General features: G+C 37.4%; 1 protein-coding gene and 1 non-coding gene across 3 annotated transcripts in view; both read left to right on the plus strand.

The window, feature by feature from the left end:
* TLL1 (tolloid like 1) overlaps positions 1 to 20,007 on the plus strand; it is a 238,694-nt gene that overhangs the window by 106,811 nt on the left and 111,876 nt on the right. The window contains exons 2-5 of one of the 2 annotated variants that reach the window (XM_012811834.1): positions 3,998 to 4,108; positions 8,155 to 8,273; positions 10,172 to 10,324; positions 10,821 to 10,938. In XM_012811834.1, the coding sequence (XP_012667288.1) occupies positions 10,835 to 10,938 (104 nt within the window). In that variant the 5' untranslated portion in view covers positions 3,998 to 4,108; positions 8,155 to 8,273; positions 10,172 to 10,324; positions 10,821 to 10,834. The remainder of the gene's footprint in view (positions 1 to 3,997; positions 4,109 to 8,154; positions 8,274 to 10,171; positions 10,325 to 10,820; positions 10,939 to 20,007) is intronic. The other variant, XM_003800491.1, reaches the window with a different exon arrangement.
* Positions 18,167 to 18,273, plus strand: LOC111728661. The gene has a single exon (XR_002775889.1). It is a non-coding gene; the product is annotated as a U6 spliceosomal RNA (small nuclear RNA).

Here is a 20,007-nt window from a genome sequence, read left to right on the forward strand (position 1 = left end):
GTTCTCAGCAGGAGCCAGGTATCAGACACCATAGTGTTAATTCAGGCAAATATATTAGCTTTCTTGAGAGGCTTTACTTGGCCAGTATGTTCTTCTGAGTGGACTGAAACGCGTTCCCATTGGCAAAGGTTAGTGGTTCTTTGCTTTGTGTGGTCCCTTTTGGTGGTGCTGTGGCCTTCTCTCCACAAAACTATGTGGTATTAGGGCTGGGCACGGTGGGTGGCTCACTCTGGGAGGCCGAGGTGGGGGGATCGCCTGAGCCAGAGTGAGACCCCATCTCTGAAAATAGCCGGGTGTTGTGGCAGGTACCTGTAGTCCCAGCTGCTTGGGAGGCTGAGGCAGGAGGAAAGCTTGAGCCCAAGAGTTTGAGGTTGCTGTGAGCTGTGACACCATAGCACTCTACCGAGGGTGACAAAGTGAGACTGCCTCAAAAAAAAAAAAAAATAGTGTTAATGTTAATAGACTCATACGTATTTCAGCACATAGTTTTTCAGAAATCAAAAATTCGAGGCCTTCATCAAACTGATGGCTGGACCCCAGCTTCAGAAATGAAGGCTAAAAGTTGACTGGTAATTAGAAAACGGGTGGAAGAGATCTTTTGAAGTGAGGGTGTAGGGAATCACAGTCTCTCATCCCTTATTCTCACCATGTTATTTTATAAAATGCACTTATTTTGCATGCTGCAATAAAAGCACTCTTTTTTAGTCTCTGATTAAAAAAAATTTTTTTTTGTAGTAAATTGAAGGCAAATAGCCTTTAAGAGAAAAACAAAACCTGCGGTTTTCCATGCAGTTTAAACATTTTTCTTCCTGACATTTAATTTTGGCCCTTTGGTTCATTCCAACCCTCTTTGTGACCATTGGAATCCATGCAGAATTCCAAACAAATAGTAAATATTCTAATTGCAAATGAGTGTTTCCCTATTACTGTCCTCTATAACCAGTTTCCCATATTACTTTTAGTTCTGATCTCACTAACCTCAACTGACTGTATTGGGTCAAATGACTGATAATTCATATTCTTAAAACTGTTTCTCTCCAACTTTTGTCTTTTGATGCAAAATGAATAGAACATACCACATAAAAAGAAAAACAAAATAAATTGAAAAGTAGATTTGAAAATTTCAGACATTTCTTTGCACTTGAATTCATCACATATTATATTAGGTTATAATGCAAAATCTAAGTACATGTTAATGTAAATTATCACAGTCCACCTTGCCATACCGATGCATAAGCAAAATATTTCAGTATATAGAAATAAGATATTTAGATTTAATAGAAGTGACTTAAGAGAACTTCAAAATGTGTGCAAAATAGTGGCTCGGTGGCTGTAGCTCAGTGATTAGGGCGCTGGCCACATACGTCAGGGCCTGCTAAACAAGAATGACAACTACAACAAAATAATAGCCAGGTGTTGTGGCAGGTGCCTGTTGTCCCTGCTACTTGGGAGGCTGAGGCAAGAGAGTTGCTTACTCCAAGAGTTGCTGTGAACTGTGACGCCATGGCACTCTACCGAGGGTGACATGATGAGACTCTATCTTAAAAAAGAAATAAAAGTGTACAAAATAAAGAAGGAAACCCTGTAGTAGATGATAGGGTGAAAATTCTAAAATGTGTGATTTTTTTTCTCAGGATAGTATCTTGTAAAGATGTGTATGGCCAACAATGCCTCAAGCGTGTGCATAGATGAATTGGCTTAGTCATTCCATAGTGCTTACTTTCAGAGAAATATTTGGTTTTCTCTTGAAGCAATTTATGGCACATTTGGAACTGCCAAACTGTTCTGAAGCTATTCGTTTAGAAGAAATAGCGATAAATAAAATGGGTTTATGTGCTCCAGAGCGATTTTGTCTCCTTCTAAGTATCTGGCCTTGTACTTTTCCTTCTCCCCAGAAGTAATGTTTTTGCTTCTGTGAAGTGATCTGTCCTTGGACTGCTGATCTGTGTTTGATATAATCCATCAAGACAGGAGTCCTACTGCCTGTGAAAAGCCATTACAAGAAAATAAAAATCTAAAACACATTTGAGTTTTATCATGCCCATCCTGCTTTCATTTAAAATGCGGTGCCGACAGACTACATTTTGCTGGGTTGAGTGCCTCAGTTTTCAAGTCAACCAGCTGACTGAAAGAATAGTGAGAATTTATTCTTGCAGAAAAAATTAATACTAATAAAGATGATGACAGAGATCATGATTTGTAGTGATGGGCAGATTGTTAAAAATGTAGCATCTGAGGCTGCTCTCCAAACCTCCTGTATCAGTCACATTTTAGCCATGTTCTCTGTGAGTTAGGGAAGCAGTGTCTTTGTCTCCACAGCACTAAAGGAAGAGAAAGACAGGCTCAGAGTCTCTGCCAGTCTGCCCGCAACTATTTGCATGGTAAACACACGTGATGGAAGTTTTAAAGAACTAACAGACTTGGATTTACCTTAAAATTTTGCAAAAATATGAAATTCTGTTTTTATGAAAACCAGTAAGACTATAACCAGTACAATATTTAACTTAGGTAGGCCGTCCCACTCTCAGGGTGCCTGGCTTCAGGGACTCTGGTGTGTCAGTTTGCTCCATTGCATGTGTAGGAAGCTGATTAGAATTCAATTTCAGGTGTCAAAACCAACCTCTTACCTGGTGTTGTAGATGGTTCCATAGACCCTTCACGACTTTGTTTCTATGATAGTGAAAAAAAGCAAGCATCTCTTTACTTCCATACTCTGCCTTTCCATTGGGAAAAGGGCAGAAGAGAGGGGTAGGAGAGAAAAATCTAACAGTAATAAAAGATTTTTTCATAGGGTGGCGCCTATGGCTCAAAGGAGTAGGGCCCTGGCCCCATATATGGGAGGTGACGGGTTCAAACGCAGTCCTGGCCAAAACCGGTAAAATATATATATATATATATATATTTCCATAGGTTGAACTAATAACCTACTTTAAGTAATTTCTGTTTTCTTCCTTTCTGGATTTATATATAAATATAACTCTTTCTTACCTCACCTCAGTTTTGCATGAGGGAACTAAACTGGTGAATAGTTTTATAAGATAAACCTTTGTTCAAAGCTTAAAGCTTTTAGGAATTACGTTTAAATGTTATAAATTAGCTATTTTTATTAACTTATTCTTTATGGTGCTGAATTCTATAAGTAGTCTAATTTAGACTCAAATTAACAAGGAGGCCATTTTATTGTTATACTAATGCACATTTCCAACCGTAACAGAGAAATCCACATGCTGGTTACAAATGAACTCCCCCATGATTTCACAGCGGTACGTCGAGCTTTATTAAGTAGCATAAAACATTGGGTATAGAAGGCAGAATGCTTCCAGGGTAATGATGTGGAGACTCCTGAAATTGTGGACTGGGACTGTGTTTCATTTTTCATTAAAGATCCAGGGCCTGGCATCAAATTGGCCTAAATAAGTGTTGACTTATGTATTACTTTCATCAGTTATGCATCTATCCTGTAGGGACTCAGGTGCAGTGCCATCTTTAGGGAAAATGCATTGTAAACTCTAAGAAGTGTGACGAATGCTGTAATAACACAATGTCTTTTGTCTTGATTGCATATTATAAAATGATCATAGCACACCCTTTAGTTGGTGTTTCCCCTCCTCCTCCCTGCCGGGAAGACCTTCAGCTTGTCACATCCACAGAAAATGCAGCCATTCTCATCGGTATTTTCACTTATTTGCCAATTAGCTTATGATTCCTTTTTTCTCTAACTTTAGAACCTCCCCACCCATAAATCAGTGATGATCTTACTCGAGAAAACTACTATTCCTTTTCCCCATAAACATCAAGGGAAAAATGGGGCCATGCCCTTCCACAGGTAAGTAGTATTTACACTATCCCAGGTCTGTGCCTTATGGCACTTTCTGAAATATCTGTGTCTATTTCAGCTACAGGTCTGTACTTCGAGCCATGTTTTTCTAATTAGTTTTGTTTGCATTGGTAGTGCTCTGAAATGCTTTGCATTTTAATTAAACTTTTCTTTTTTTAGCTGTATTTTGGGGTGATATTGCCTTAGATGATGAAGACTTAAATATCTTTCAAATAGATAGGACAATTGACCTTACACAGAACCCCTTTGGAAACCTTGGACATACCACAGGTAAGGTCAATTATTGGATTAATTTTGTGTTCATTTTGGAGAAAATACACTCTCATCTGTAATCTTTGAATCAATTTGATTTCCATGTCCCACTGATCCACTTTGATTTTATGAACACAAATGAACATGTTTAAAAATTGAGGTTTTATTCACACCTTTCATTTTATTAATTTATTTAACAGACATGTTATAGAGTTTTCTATGTACCAGCCTGGCTTAAGTGCTTTATTCTTTTTAAATTTGAATTCTCATAACAACCCCATGAAGGTTGGTACTAATATTGTTGTGATTTAAAAGGGAAGAAATTGAAGTGTGGAAAGTTACATAGTTTTTTTTATTGTCACATAGTCTGCAAGTGGCTAAGTCAGAACCAGAAATCAGTTCTGACAAAGGCCAGATTTTATACTCTTGGGCATTACATCTAATCGCTTACCATTTGCATATCGAGTTGCAAAATGTAAATTAATTCTAATGTAATTATATTGGAACTTATTTAGAAAAATGTATGTATATGTCTATATTTATCTATCAAACTGTACAATTTTTATGAAAACCCCAGAAGGCAGTTTATTTCAATTTTCAGCATTTTGAAATATTTAAAAAATAATTTCAGTACTCACTTTAAAATAATTTTTATTGAAACTTAAATTTTTTACCTTTACTTGGTAAAATGTTTACTCTGTATTATTTTGGAGAAAAATTGGAAGGTTAGAAAGATAAAATTTTCTTTTTTAGTTACAGCTAAAAAATTTAATTGATGTCATACTTTTTTATTTCAGTGCCTTTCCCCTGTATGCTATTTTTATTTTTCTGTTGCATGGAAAATAAAATATGTAGTTCTTTTCTGGTACTGAGCAAAATGTATTATACATTTTAGACTGAAGGCTTTTTACTAGAAACATTATCTCTTTGCCCAATTTACCTTTTTTGCAACTTTTTATTATGACCAATTGCAAACATATGTCAGAGTTGATAGGCTACTGCAAGGAACACTTGTAGCTAATTACCAGTTATTTGTTGTGTGTGCATATGTGCAAAAGTGTGTGTATAGAACAGCATTTTGAAATGAATTGCTGAAAACATATCGTGTTAATAATAGGTAGTTTAGTGTACACTTTCTATGATTCTATATAATCAAAATACCATTATCACATCTAAGAAATTTACTGAAAGTAAGAAGTGTGTAAGATAAAACCTAAGGAATTTTTATTTTTATTTATTTTTTTTTTTAGAGACAAGACTCTCACTTTGTCACCCTCAGTAGAGTGCTGTGGTGTCACAGTTCATAGCAACCTCAAACTCCTGGGCTTAGGTGATTCTCTTGCTACAGCCTCCTGAGTAGCTAGGACTACAGGCACCTGCCACAACGCTTGGCTATTTTCCTGTTGCAGTTTGGCCAGGGCCAGGTTCAAACCCACCATCCTGGGTATATGGGGCTGGTGCCCTACCCACTGAGCTACAGGCGCCACCCCAAACCTAAGGAATTTATAAAATAATAGCCCATACTATTTTAAAATAGCATGCTTTGGCTTTGTTACATACAGTGACAGTCTCTTTTGAAGCACATGGCTTTGTTACATACAGTGACAGTCTCTTTTGAAGCACGTACCAAAATAAGAGGAAGATTGTGCTTCACAGTGTGACCACATATAGCTCCTTCCTGTGGAGCGTGTACACGGGCAGCCCCTCTGATCGCTGCCTCACATGAGCCATAGAACAGTGATGTAACTCATAAAAGCCTTAGATTTATTTTAAGTTGGATTTTCAGCTTTTACTAAAATTTTCCTTAGCTTCAAGCTTTACTTAGGTCTTTTTTTCTTAACCTCCCTTCTCCATTATTTTGAAGGCATTCATTTTCTGTAATTTAAAATTAATGCTATTATTTAAATTTGTTATTTCATTTTCTATTAAACTCTTGAGATAGTAATATTAGAAGAAACATGTTATTTCAGATATACAGAATAAAATGGATTTATACAGTTAATAATAAAAACATTTATTCTAAATTTTTATGTAAAAGGGACACATTTGAAAGTTCAGTAGTAAACTTGTATTATTCAGTTGAATTTCAAACAATGAAAAAGTATCTTATATATTTTTCTTACTCTTACCTTTCTTGTTAATCTACTTGTACTAATTTGACTGTATTTCTGATTTCCTAACTTCAAAATGTATAATTTTTCCCATAAATATTTAATTTGTATATTTTCATTGTTATAAAATGTGAAAAATAACCACTTTCCCTTTTTAAAAATCTATTCTAATGAAATACCTACAGAGAATCTTACTGCAGTTGCTGTAAAATTATTCAAAGTTGCTAACAATATTATTAAAAACATTTTGCTGGGTGGCACCTGTGGCTCAAGGAGTAGGGTGCCAGCCCCATATACTGGGGATGGTGGGTTTAAGCCTGGCCCCAGTGAAAATTGCAAAAAAAAATTTTTGCCTTTGATAGTTTAGAAAATTTTTTCCCCAAATTCATAATTACTAATTTACTAATATCCTTAGGCTATCTTAATATTAATAAAGTCATTTCCTTTTTTTTTTTTTTTGTAATTAGTCACCTTGTAAATCTAGTTTTGTGTCTTTCTGGCCTGTTTAACATAAATATGTTTGCTACCTAACAGCTATTTATGCACATAAATGCCATACTTTAAAAATGGATTTTGTAAATGCTTAGGAATGAACATACTTATGTATTACCTCATCTTTCTAAAATGTTCAATGAAAAAAATTTCAAAAATGTTTCTCAAGATGAACAGCAAAAATGTGGCTATGTAATGCAAATAATTAAGCAGATTATTAGTCAGTGAACAAGCATTCTCACTTACTTGCCTTATAAGGACTTAACTTGATTTTTCTTTTAAGAGGCTTATATGGCAGTAGATTTTATTACAGTTTTTTTTTTTTCTTTTTAGCTTCAGTCTAGGTAATTAAATTTCAGTATTTTAAAGGGAAAATAGATATTGTTAAGAAATAGTTCAAGTGATCTGAGAGCGGTTTGCTGTTTTTATGGATTTCTGTCTTTGATCGTTTTAGCTCAAAGAGACTCTAAGAACTATAGACATTCTCAGTGGTACGATGTCACCTGCCCTCGTTTGGATGTCATTAGTTGTTACATTGGTTGTTTGCTCAATGATACCACTTTCTTATTGTCGAAAAATATTCAAGGAGAATAAAGAAAACAGGGGCCAGAATTGGGAGCAGAATTTCATGAAAGCCCTGGCTTGAGAATCAGGAGGCTTGAATTTCTGCCAAATGCTCTGCTTTCTTGCTTGCGGCAGGAATCTACCTTTGCTGGTCTGTGCTGCTAGACTCTCAAGAACACATACTCCCTTATGCCTGTTCTTTCCCATTTCTTTTGAGCTTTAAAATTCTTTACGCTCTATTTTTATAAACTTTTCAAATTACATAGTGTAACAGAAATATATTTTGTGGCTGAACATTTATTTGGAGTTTTATCTTGTGGCTTTTTTCTAATTATATGTTATTGGTTTTTATAAATCAGGAAACTAATTTCCCAAATTGAGTTGAATCTCTCATAAAAATACGATATGCTTTTAAGAAGTTTTCAAAATTGATGAAAGCTTTGGCGCAAAACTTGTACTACACATTTGCTTTTCTGATGTTTTTATTTCCATTCGCTGATTTGGCTTCTGAAAATATTCCATTTGCATTGAGAAAATAGCTGGAATGCAATCAACGGGACAGAACAACTTGCTGTCATTCTGTGTAACACTGTGTGATGTCAAGGTCACAGTGAAGACAAATGTTTCAAATTATCAATACATGATTCAGTTGTCATAATGTCCAAATAAAGTCATTTACATTGCTCTCTGAGTCTCTCCCACCCCTTACTTTTAGTTACCAACATTGGTTGTGGAAGAATTTTTATCCTCCTCAAAGAGTCATGGATATTCACAACTTTAATGCTTGAAGACCACATTAAAAAATGTCCAAAGAGAAATCAGTATAAATTTAATACCATTATTTATTTGAAGAATTTTAACGGACTTTAACTAACTTGTTTTCTTTTATTCTTTAAGGTGGACTTGGGGACCATGGTATGTCAAAGAGACAAGGAGCCCTCTACGAACTTATAGACAGGATAAGAAGAATTGGCTCTGGTATATCAATGTTTAAAGTTGCAGACGCTTGACTTGATGTACAGTAAATATTATACTCATAGCAGTTTGGTTTGCTAAAATCAGTGTGCCATTGTGATGCAAAGTATTCAAAGGACATTCTGAGAAATTTGTATTTTATTAGCTTGTATTTAATACAAATCTTTTATAACTTAATTTGGGACAATTAGAAATGTTCCTTTAACTTACTTTAAGATTCTCCTTATTAAAAAAAAGCGTGTGAGGTGTTGGATATCATACTGAGGTAATTTTTTTTTTTTTTTTTTTTTGCAGTTTTTTGGCCGGGGCTGGGTTTGAACCCACCACCTCCGGCATATGGGGCTGCTGCCCATACTGAGGTATTTTTTAAAGCCTAGAGCTACATCAGTTTTAGTCAAATGAAAAAATATCAGTCATTTGTTTTGAAGTAAAATCTACTAATCCACTTAAATCAATAAACTTATATATTAGATTAAAAGAAGTTAGAATATTTTTGACCATTTAAAAACTATTGTATATGTATATGTATCACACATGTATCTATATATACATCCAGAAAAACTACGTCTGGTTTCATAATTACTTAATATTTATAGTTTTGAATTTATTAACAACTATTTGTAGTTGTTTAGAGGTTTTCTTAAAATGCCCCTATTCATAGCTCAGACCTTAATATTTCTTAAGTTAATATATTATTAACTACTCAACATGCATGCTTTCAAGGGATAATTTTCCAAGCAAAGGTGCTTTGGTTTAGGATATTGAAAAGATAGACATACATGTTAGAGACACGGTGCAGGGGACCTACATTTAATAATAATATTGGTTGTGGCTAAGTAAATACTGCTGGTAACATATTTGTGTTGACAGTGATAGATGAATAAGAAAGAATACTCATGAAGATTTAGGAAAAACTGTTTTAAGTTACAAAAATGCTGTGATAGGTCACCAAGAAAAGTAAAAAGCTCTAGACTTGGAAGGTGCTCCAGAACAGAATGCATTCATTGGCCAGGTACGGTGGCTCATATCTGTAGTCCCAGCACTTTGGGAGGCTGAGGCAGGAGGATCTCTTGAGCTTAGGAATTCGAGACCAGCCTTAGTAAGAATGAGACCCCCATCTCTGCTAAAGATAGGAAAAATTATCTGGGTGTTTTGGTTGGTGCCTGTAGTCCCAGCTACAAGGGAGGCTGAGGCAAGAAGATTGCTTAAGCCCAGGGAGTTTGAGATTTCTGTGAGCTATTACACCTCAGCATTCTACCTACAGTGACACAGTGAGACTCTGTCTCAAAAGCAAACAACAACAACAACAACAACAAAACCCAGAATGTATTCATGTTGCCTGTGTAACCCCTAAAACTTGCCATTTCCTTGATGTGAGTCGAGAGGAAGTTGGGATGGAGATGAGATATCTCACTGACCCAGGTGACCAAGACCATACTTGTCTTTAGTTATTTTTTTATCTACATAATGTCATATTCAAGATTCTAGGCTGTACTACAGGATATCAATTCTGATTTAAAGGGTTAGGGAGTTAGCAGGAGTAGGAAGAGTCTTGAATATCACAGGACTGTATTAAACAATATCTGTGTTATCATCGGGTGGAGAACTGGTCATCAGCTAGTAAGTTAGAAAACATAAAACAAGTTTTCTATGGCCTATAAGCACACCTGCCTTCTCTCTTCTTTGGCTATTGTATGAAAAATAGCCAAAATTCACTCACAGAGCATTAAGAAATAGAATTTTGACATGAAACACTTAAATGTTTTAATGCTTTCTTTCAAATATGTAACATAAACCAGAGTTTTCCTTTAATGCATTTTGACTTCAGGCATATTTATGCAAATATGTAAATAAGGCATTTCAACTTTGTCCTTTAAGAGGTAAATGATTCCCTGACCAAGAACTTCCGTTTCACAGAATGTTTTAAATGTCACTGCAGGCTTGGAGCAAAACAACACAGTTAAGGGGAAAGTACCTCTAAAATTCTCAGGGCAAAATGAGAAAAACCGGGTTCCCAGAGCGGCCACATCCAGGACAGAGCGGATATGGCCCGGAGGTGTTATTCCTTACATCATCGGGGGCAACTTCACTGGTAAGATATTCCCAGAGTGCCTGTTTTGATAAAGCAATGAAAACCATTATACAGATTAAGTGTGTATTTTTATACAATATTAATATAGAAAACAGTATTAAACCAATCTTGGAGAATTACTGCATTAACCTAGGTTATTAGTTTAGAATGTCTTTGAAAATGAAAAAGTATCTTCAGCCTTGTGTTCTGGAGTCTAAACTGAGTTTCAGATGTGCCCATTAAATCTAGAAGCTGATCTCTTCAACACAGGAATAAAGTATGGCCCATTCATAGAGCCTTGTAGACACATATTTGTAGAGATAGTGAGCTTTAACCTTCTGATTATAAAGTGAGTGTTCCTTTCTCTCAGTGACTCATTCCCGGTACTGTAAACTAGTAATTTTTGGCTGATGATAGGGATGGCGTGCTGAACTGCCTAGAGACAGGGCAGAGGACTGAGCAGGAAGCAGTCCTCTAGGGGTGCTGGTGTTTTGTTAATACCACATGTGTTTTCCAGGCAGCCAGCGAGCCATGTTCAAGCAGGCCATGCGGCACTGGGAGAAGCACACCTGTGTGACATTCATTGAGAGGAGCGAGGAGGAGAGTTACATTGTGTTCACCTATAGGCCTTGTGGGTAAGTAGAACCAGGGAGTGACTTACATTTAGAAGGAAGAAAAAGAATTAAAGATCCATGAGTGGGAGTCATTTCTTAATATTTGCTTAGTATTTTGTCCATGGAAAGTCAGAATTTTACATAAGAACCTGTGTACATAGAGGGAATTCTTTGATCAGAGATGTTTGTGTGGCTACCCTGGCATCTTACTCCACAACGTCAGCCGCTTTCTCTAACAGCATAGGCACTGCCAGTGTCCCGTTCTCCTGAGTTAAAACATCCGTGCAGTGCATCACCGTTGGTATTCACTATGCCCCTCGGTTTCCACCCAGACCATGGCATTGCCTTAATTCAGACCTGTCTTATCATCTCACACCTGGACTCTTCCTTTTTCTCTCCTGTCTCACCTCACCAATTCATCGCCACTAGAATTATCTTCTGAAAATCCTGGTCAAAGCAAGATACCACACTTTCTGAGGTTCTCAGGTATTTCTTTCTATAGGATGTTTTCTAGATTTGTTTCTTATAGGATGATAACAAAATACTTTTTCCAAAAAAAGAAAAAGAATATATTCTGTAAGTTGTGAAAATGTTGTGCTAAATCTGCATAGCAGCCAGCTAATGAGCAACACTACTAACATCCAGTTAGAAGTAGATTTCCCTGGCTTGGGGCCTGTGGCTCCAGGAGCCGAGGCACCAGCCACATACACCAGAGCTGGTGGGTTCGGATCCAGTCCGGGCCTGCCAAACAACAATGACAACTGCAACCAAAAAATAGCCAGGCATTGTGGTGGGCGCCTGTGGTCCCAGGTATTTGGGTGACTGAGGCAAGAGAATTGCTTAAGCCCAGGAGTTGGAGGTTGCTGTGAGCTGTGACATCAAGGCACTCTACCCAGGGTGACAGTTTGAGGCTTGTCTCAAAAAAAAGAAAAGAAGTAGATTTTCCAAACTTATTTGTAAAAGGAACACATACTCCTCCCGTTTATGTCGATATCCCAGAATGTTTTGGGAATGCTATCCTGAGAATAAAATCCAAATTCCCTGATACAAAATTTAAAGAATGCCATGAACTCAGTGCAACTTCCATTTCAGCCTCCACATCTATCCAGAAAGCCCACAGTCCAGCCAAGGCACAATAGTCAGTTGTCCAAGCAATATTGTATACTTTTAAAAGACTGTTTGTTGTGAAAATTTTCAAACTTCTCTCTCTGTGTTTTTGGTTAATTGGAATTTGTCTCTAAATATGCCATTGAATCCAGCTTGATTTGTTTTGCGAAGAATACTTGGTGAGGAGTATTCATGCTGTAGCACGTCTGGAGGCAAGTGACCTGCCACTTGAGTGACTGAACGGTGCTTTCACGCAGTGGCAGCCAGCAGATGTTCCCATCATTTCAAGTAGTGATTGTTCAATGTTATTTTTTCTAAAATTCCTTCTATGTGTATGAACTTAAATTCTTCTGTAAAGAAAAATTTTCTCTAAACTGCTACAGTTATTTGAATATGCTATAGTGTAGTTCATAAAAATAAGTCAAAATAAATGCTTAGTTCTTTTGTAGAAAGTAATTCTTGCCTTAATGACATGAATGTTTTGGGGGAAAATACATAATTTCATTAGGTCTTGACTAGAGAACATTATGTCTTTTTTGTCTTATCGTATTTTCCTATTATACTTAACTTAAAAGTAATGTATTTTAATTTTGGTCCTATCTGAGTGACATTAAGAAAAATTATACATCATTACCTTTCTAGGTATTTTTGGATAGTGCCACACGCTGTTAGTTATGAATTATTTGGCAGTGTTTTCTTGATAAATTTTGGTTACATTTAAAATGCCTCCTACTTCTTTTTATCTATTTAATATTTTAAAAGTTCAAATCTGTCCTTCCTTCCTGTCTAACAGGGAAGGATCTAGCTTAGCTGACATACTTGTAAATGCATAATGTATTCAGATCAATACAACTTTCCTCCTTTTTGCCCTTCAGTTCTGTTAACACAGACCTATTACTTTATTGCTAATTTCTCTTTGCAAAAAATTTGCCTTCATGGTAATTATTTTCAATTCAGTTTCAGAGTTTCCATTTCACCTGCTTTATCCTGCCAAATAACCATCCATTTCCATTCACCGACATCTCTTTCTGTTTTTGCTGATTGTATTTTTTTCTGCTTGGAATGCCTTCTTCTTTTTTTTTTTAATCACTGGAATTCTGTGACATCTTTCATTCCCACCCGTCTCTGAGCTGTCCACAGTGGGATTTTTCTCTATTTATGCCTGTAACAGTTATATTTCCACAGCTATCAAAATGTGTAGTGAAGAGGGCAGGTAACTAACCTCCATGTCCCTCACGACACCCAGAGCCTGCCTCGCGTGCCGGCAATCAGGAAAGTCTTGATAGTTCACATGTCATCTAAGCATAGCATGTCCAATCTGTAAATGCAGTGAAAGAATGTAAGATTTGGTCGTACATGGAAAGAATATAAGAATTTAAAGCCATATTTAAGAATATGTACTTGAATTTATTTTAGAGATGTGAAAACTGAAGTTGTGACTTGGCCAAAGATACTTAAATCTGCATTTACACTCCTGAACTTAGACTCTTGAGCATTAATATATACTTGTATTTCTGATTTTCATGGTGGTAATATTAAGTTGTGGTGATTTTTTTCCTACTTATTTTACAGTTCGAAGGTTGCCTTATTTTTTTTTTTCAGTGATAGAAAGAATGATACGTTGGCTAGGAATCCATTGTTGCTCTCTAATCATTCTAATCATTTTGTGACTTACAAATTTCATTTGGAATTACCATTATGGACTACAATTTCATAAAAAAATTATTTCATTATTATTTTTTCATGATAATGCTGCACATAAATCTCCTAAAAATTCGTTCAAATTATTGAAGAGTGTGGAAATTGATATTGCACAAAATACTTCTGGTCAGCTAGAATACTTGTCAGGTCACACACTCTGCAATGAGACTTCACTGTCAAATCTCCTAAGAGCTGTGTCATCAGATGTGCAGCATGTGACAGTGTCCAGTGTAACTCCTGGTTGAGTGTGCACAGCCTGCAGGGTGGTCCGTCAGTTTGACGGCGACATAGATGAATTTCATTTCTAACTTTAATCTGGTAAGAAACTCATCTTACTCTTAATATCACCTTTCCCACTTCTGTTTAGCTAACCCACTGTCTTAGGAAATTTGTAGCTCTTGTAATTTTTTAGAAGAAAAGCTAAAATAATTTGCATATCTATAAAAAGTATTAAATGTGGAACCAGTTGTGTCTTATAAAATATTCTATTTCCCACATTATTCTGCTACACTCAGCTTTTATTCAGTTAATATTTCCAGGTGCCTTTTCCATGTCAGGATTTTGTAAGGGGGGAAATAATAAAATACAATAAACAACAAGTAGAGATTAGAACATTAGGATCCAGAGCAGTTCTCGTTCTTGAGCTGTGTTGCAAGTGGATGTGTTGTTTATGTCTGTCTCTGTGTGTGCTCTGTATATGTGTATGTGCTTGTGTACGGGCCGAGGGGAACATGCCTGAACTTCTGAAGGATTGCCAAAAATCACTGGAATGATGCAGATTAATATGGAAGGTCGTTCAAAAAGTTTTGAGATACACAAAAGTCAAGAACAAATGAAGTGTGTGTTCAAACAATTGAAGCCCTGCCAGCAACCCCGATCAGCTGAGGGTGACTCAGAAAGGACACTGTTGACTGTGCTTCTTGAAAGTAAAATAATGGACCAGAACACAGTCTCAAAATTTTCAGAGTACCCTAGGAGTAGAGGTATATAAACTGAAAGATACAGGGAAACTTTCTGGTTTTATGCTTAGGCTTGACAAAGTATGGACAGCTGTGCAGAATTGTGACTGGACAGAGAGGGTCTGCAGCGATGCTAACAGAGTGAGTGGGGAATCCCGCCAGGCCTGCCTGTCCAGACACTGCTTGGCTGCTCAGAGCAGCTGGTCAGGGTCCCCCCTATCTGGGAGTGGGTCTCAAGGTCAGATAATTCCTGTAAGACCAGTTTTTACACAGAATGGTAGAGGGAATGTTAGGTTTATGGCTGCCTTTGGGGAACAGGGCTGTAGTTTCTATACTGGCCTCTGGGAAGAACCAGAGCCCCAGCACAGTTCCACTGACGTGATCTCTTTGAGTCATCTTCAGTGGGACGTAGCAATGTGACCCACCCACCCCATATTTGTAAAAGGTCTGAACTGAACTGTAAATACTTCCCATTGAATAGTTGTTATCATCAATAGCATTTATTTTATAAGAAGATTATCATGAGTAAAATTTGAGATTGTTTTACAACAGATTGATTTGCTATTTGTGAGAGATTTATGTAACTATAAATGTATTATCTTAGTCTATTATATAATGTTATATGGCTCAATATCTTCTGTTTATATTATTTCTCTTTTTTCTATTAGATGTTGAGTACCTTTACTTTTTCTATTTACTATTCTTTAATGATTGTTAAAAAAACAACTAACCAAACCAAAAAAAAAAAAAAAATCAGAATTAACCTATTTAATTTCTAAATTTTGTGTCTTTAATAGTATTTAATGTTGGTCTATTTGGTTGTTCATATTAGAATAATAGTCACTTATTGATCATCTTATACCAATTGAATTCTCATTTTGTGCCACTTACACACCAACTATTGGGAATACGAGATTGAGCATCACATGTTTCCCTTCCAGAAGGGAAACAGAGAGTTAGGCAGAGAGTGAGCACTGGCCAGGATTCTCATTTGCAAACAACAGAGACTGGCTGATTTAGGCAGGAAAAAAATAATTTCTTAGAATGTTATTAGATTAGGGAGTCACACAAATGGAGAAATCGGAGAGCCAGGGTGAGAGAAGCATCTTAAAGAAGAGTGAGTTCACCTCCTCACTATATGTCAACGCGCTGCCGGGGAAGCTCCCCTCCCCATGGTGGCTGGGGCCCGTGGTTCTACCTTCTGAGATCTGCTTTGCTGGCAAGTACTCAGTGAGGACCACAGTGCTGAGACTGCAGTCCAGGATGTGCCAGGCACGTCCCGTGCTCACAGCAAGCTTACACTGGGGTGGCCAGGCAGAGAAGAAATGGAAAACAATGACTGAGATATAAAGGTGTAAGTTACCATAAATTCTAAGAAAACAAGGGGAACAGGGTCAGCAGAGAAAGAGGCAGTGCCTGGGGGAAGTCTGGACGAGGATGTGGCAGGGAGCCTGTGGGGACCTGGGGAGAGTTCCTGGCAGATGGACTGGAAGGAAGGGCTCTGAGGCAAGATGAGGCCAGCCCAGGCCAGCCCAGGCCAGCCCGGAGGAGAGATGAGCTTTGTGTGGCAAGACATATGTGCATGTGTGTTCATGGGGGGGTGGAGGGGAGGCATGGCGTGCAGTCCTATGGAGTTGTGTGAGGACTTCAGAGAGCCTCCTGCAGGTAGCTGAGGAAATGTCGCCATGGTAGCAGCTGACCCCAGAGCTCAGAGGCTGGAGCAGCACCCACCCTCACCCACACTGCCATCTGGGCTGATGTCCAGCCTCACAGAGGAGCCTCCCTCTGGGGTGTGTGCCTTCTTGTGCAGGTGAAATAGAGACAGAGTGGCCTTTCACGTGTCGGCTTTTAAATATTCTCCCTCCAAAGTTTCACTGTTTGTACTTCTGTGACCTTGTCCAGAGCAGGTCACCTGAGCAGGCCCATCTTGGTGCGGCAGGGGGGTGTAGTTATCTGCTGGAGAAAGGTAAAGAGTCATTTTGCTCATGGGTACCACTTTCCACGGGGCCATCTGTCAAGGTGACATTAAGGAATGGCATAATTGGACTTTACATTTACAAGTGACCTCAGTGAGGAGAAAGGGGTGCTGAAGGGAGGCAAGGCAGCAGCAGGGGGAGACGGCAGTCTGGGTGTGCAGTAAAGAGAAGTGGGGTGATTCTGGGGACAGACAGCGGTGGAGTCCAGAGAGGAAGGGTTTGGGATTCAGGAATGCTGGAGTTGTCTGCCCTCGGAACCTGGAAGGTTAGGGTTCCTATATTAACTGGGGTGGGGAATTTGTGGGTAGAGCAGAGATTTTGGAAAAGAAAATGGGGGACATATTAAATTGAGATGGTTAGTGTGTATCTGAGTGGCGAGACTGAGACAGATGGTGGGACAGTGGAGCCTGCTCCGTGGCAGCTGCTGTTTGGGAGACCTGCGTGGAGTGTGAACGAAGCAACACAGGTCCCTGTCCCCACCTGGCTCATATTCCACTGGGGATGTTTACATTTTAATAGCTTCTTTTAAATAGTTTGTTATTTAAAAAAAACTTGTCAAATTAAAACAAAAAAGGAATTGAGTCATTTTAGTGAGAAACATATGGTGATTAATCTAAATAATTAGAAGTATTTAAAATACAGCAGATGAAGAGGTAGAACCAGTTCCAGCTTGTGGAAGGTTCCAAACATTTATGTGGTCTACCGAGCCAAGGCCAAAGTAAGGAGCAGCAGATTTTAGGTGACCTGATTACCCTCTATGATTAAAGGAGAGGCAGGGCTTTCCTATGTAGATGGTGAAAGATTTTCTTGAGAGAGCAAATAGTCATTACCCTGGCCAAGTTTCAAAAGTGGCAGAGAAATTAGAAACAAAAATTTAAGAGCCATATATAAGAAGATGTCATCAAACCTGTATGACATTGAAAACTAAGATAATATTTAGACATGTTTAAATGAAGTTTTTGTAAATTGCACATGTGTGCCATCATCCTGTACCTAATATATGGCTAAGTGTGATTGCGATTACTTTTTAATTTGAGAGTCTAGAATCCTTCTGTTCCTAACAGCTTTAGTTAGTCAGGGATCAAAATAACCCCACATTTTCTTCTTTCACGGGATCATTGTAAAATAATAGCTGTATGAACATGGCAATGTGAAGTCTATTTTTCCTTTCCATTATGAAATCCTGTTTTATAGGAAATTGCTGTGACTGCAGTTATATTAAAAATGGTGTTTTAGATTAAATAAGTTGACCACATTGCTTTACTGCTCTCAGATTTTGATTTCCAAAGTACTCTTTTTCTCAGAATATAACCAGCAAGAATGACTCAATGCTGGTAATACAGTTGCTATGTAATTATCAGATATTTCAGTATCATTACTAGTACTTTAAAGGAGCAAATATTTCCGTTTAAATATCCCCCAAATTAGCAAATTTTATATTTTTCTGCATCTAGTACTTTTGAGGTATGTAATAAATATTGGAGTATATAATAAGTATCTAATGGAGTACTTGCTTTGTCAGCGCATATACTAAAATTGGAACAATACAGAGAAGATTAGCATGGCCCCCGTGAAAGGATGACACGCAAATTTGTGAAGTATTCCATATTTTTTATAAAAAACTAAATAAATCGTGATGGCCATGGCAGCAAAAAAAAAAAAAAATTATCTAATGCATTAAACCACATTATTTTTTTAAAAACTATCTGGGGCAAAAATATAATTCACTGATTCCTTCCCAGAGAGGTAACCATCAGTTACCTCTTTCTTTTTTCTATTACTAAGCTTGATTAACTAATATAGATTAATAAATAATAAGTACAAATTAGTTCATCTAGCTGGCAGAATATGGGTTAAAATGCTTAGTCATTTAAAGACTATCAAACAATTTTGGGGAAAAGTGGGGGTGGGAGACAGGAAACAAGAATTTATATTTGTGGAAAATCATAAGGACTGTTAAATATACTTACCCTAGAAATTGAAATAGTGAATTACTTTTTTTATTTCAAATTAATATGAGAGTATAAAAGTTCAGGTTATAGTGTTTTTACTTCTAAAGTAAAATTCAAGTTGTAGTTGAGCCCTTCGTCCAGGGGGTGTGCTGAACACCCTCCCATTGTGCACAGTGGACACAGTAGATGAGATCCCGCCAGGCACCTGCCCTCCACCCCGGTTGTCTTCCCTCCCCCGCCCCTTGGTAGACTATATTTGTGTTTTATTATTGGTGTGGGCAATAGTATAATTACTTTTAATCATTTGAGCTCTTAAGTTTTAGCAATTTTCTCTTTTCAGTTTATTAAGTCAGAAAAGGCATTTGTGTCTTGGTGCACTATGATCATCAACTATTTCACAGCCCTATGTTTCTATGGATATGTTATTTTAATTCAAGCCCTAATGATTTTAGTGTTAGATATACCTTTATTTATATTTATAATTGTAGCAACTATAATATTGTGCCACTTAAATTTTATTTAACAGTGGGTGTTCCATGTGCTCACTCTGTCATGTGTGTGTCCAAGAATCTACTGGACAGTCATGCACTCACACACACTACGCGTACAGGCACACATGCAGAATGAATGGATGAAACTTTACAATTTAGATGGAAAAACATTTCTGAATGTGTATAAATATCAGTAAGTTGATGAGAGTTTGCAGAATGATATTCCTAGATGTTACATAATCTGCTTGACAGTCCAGGAGATTCTTTCAGAGGGTAAAATAAAAAATCACACTAAATTTTTAGACCATTTGGCACAAATCACTTAATTCTTTGAACTATTACTGGTTGTTGATTTTTCTTCATCAGTTGTCTGTTTTGGCTGCTATGACAGAACACTACAGACTGGGCAGCTTACATGAGGTCTGACAACCAAGTTTGAGAACTCATGTTAGAAAAAGCGCTGGAAGGGTGGGCTAGGCCCTGGCGTTGGTGCACAGCTTCCCAAGGAACACTTCAGAGGTGACTAATGACATTCAGTAACCAGGCAGGTAGCATTTTTTCTAAGATGAGTCCACAAACTTAATTGTCCTACCTTGTAAACAGCAGACTTTTATTTTCCACAGTTCTGGAGGCTGGGCACAGCGGACGTGGTGTCTGGTGCATAGACAGATGTGAGGTGCGCTCATGTTATGTCTGCACATGGTGGAAGGGGTGGAGGGGCCTTCCAAACACTAATCACCTTTCCAGAGCCCCCACCTCCAAGTACCATCACCTTTAGGGGTTAGGTTTCAAGTTAAGAATTTGGGGCACACATACACATTCAGTCTCCGGTACTAGATAATGCTTAACTTTAGGTAATCTAGCTTTTGGGAAAAAAAAAAAAAAAAAAATATATATATATATA

Source organism: Otolemur garnettii, unplaced genomic scaffold, assembly GCF_000181295.1.
Source record: "Otolemur garnettii isolate 467f Iridium unplaced genomic scaffold, OtoGar3 scaffold00177, whole genome shotgun sequence".
Taxonomy (NCBI): Eukaryota; Metazoa; Chordata; class Mammalia; order Primates; family Galagidae; genus Otolemur; species Otolemur garnettii.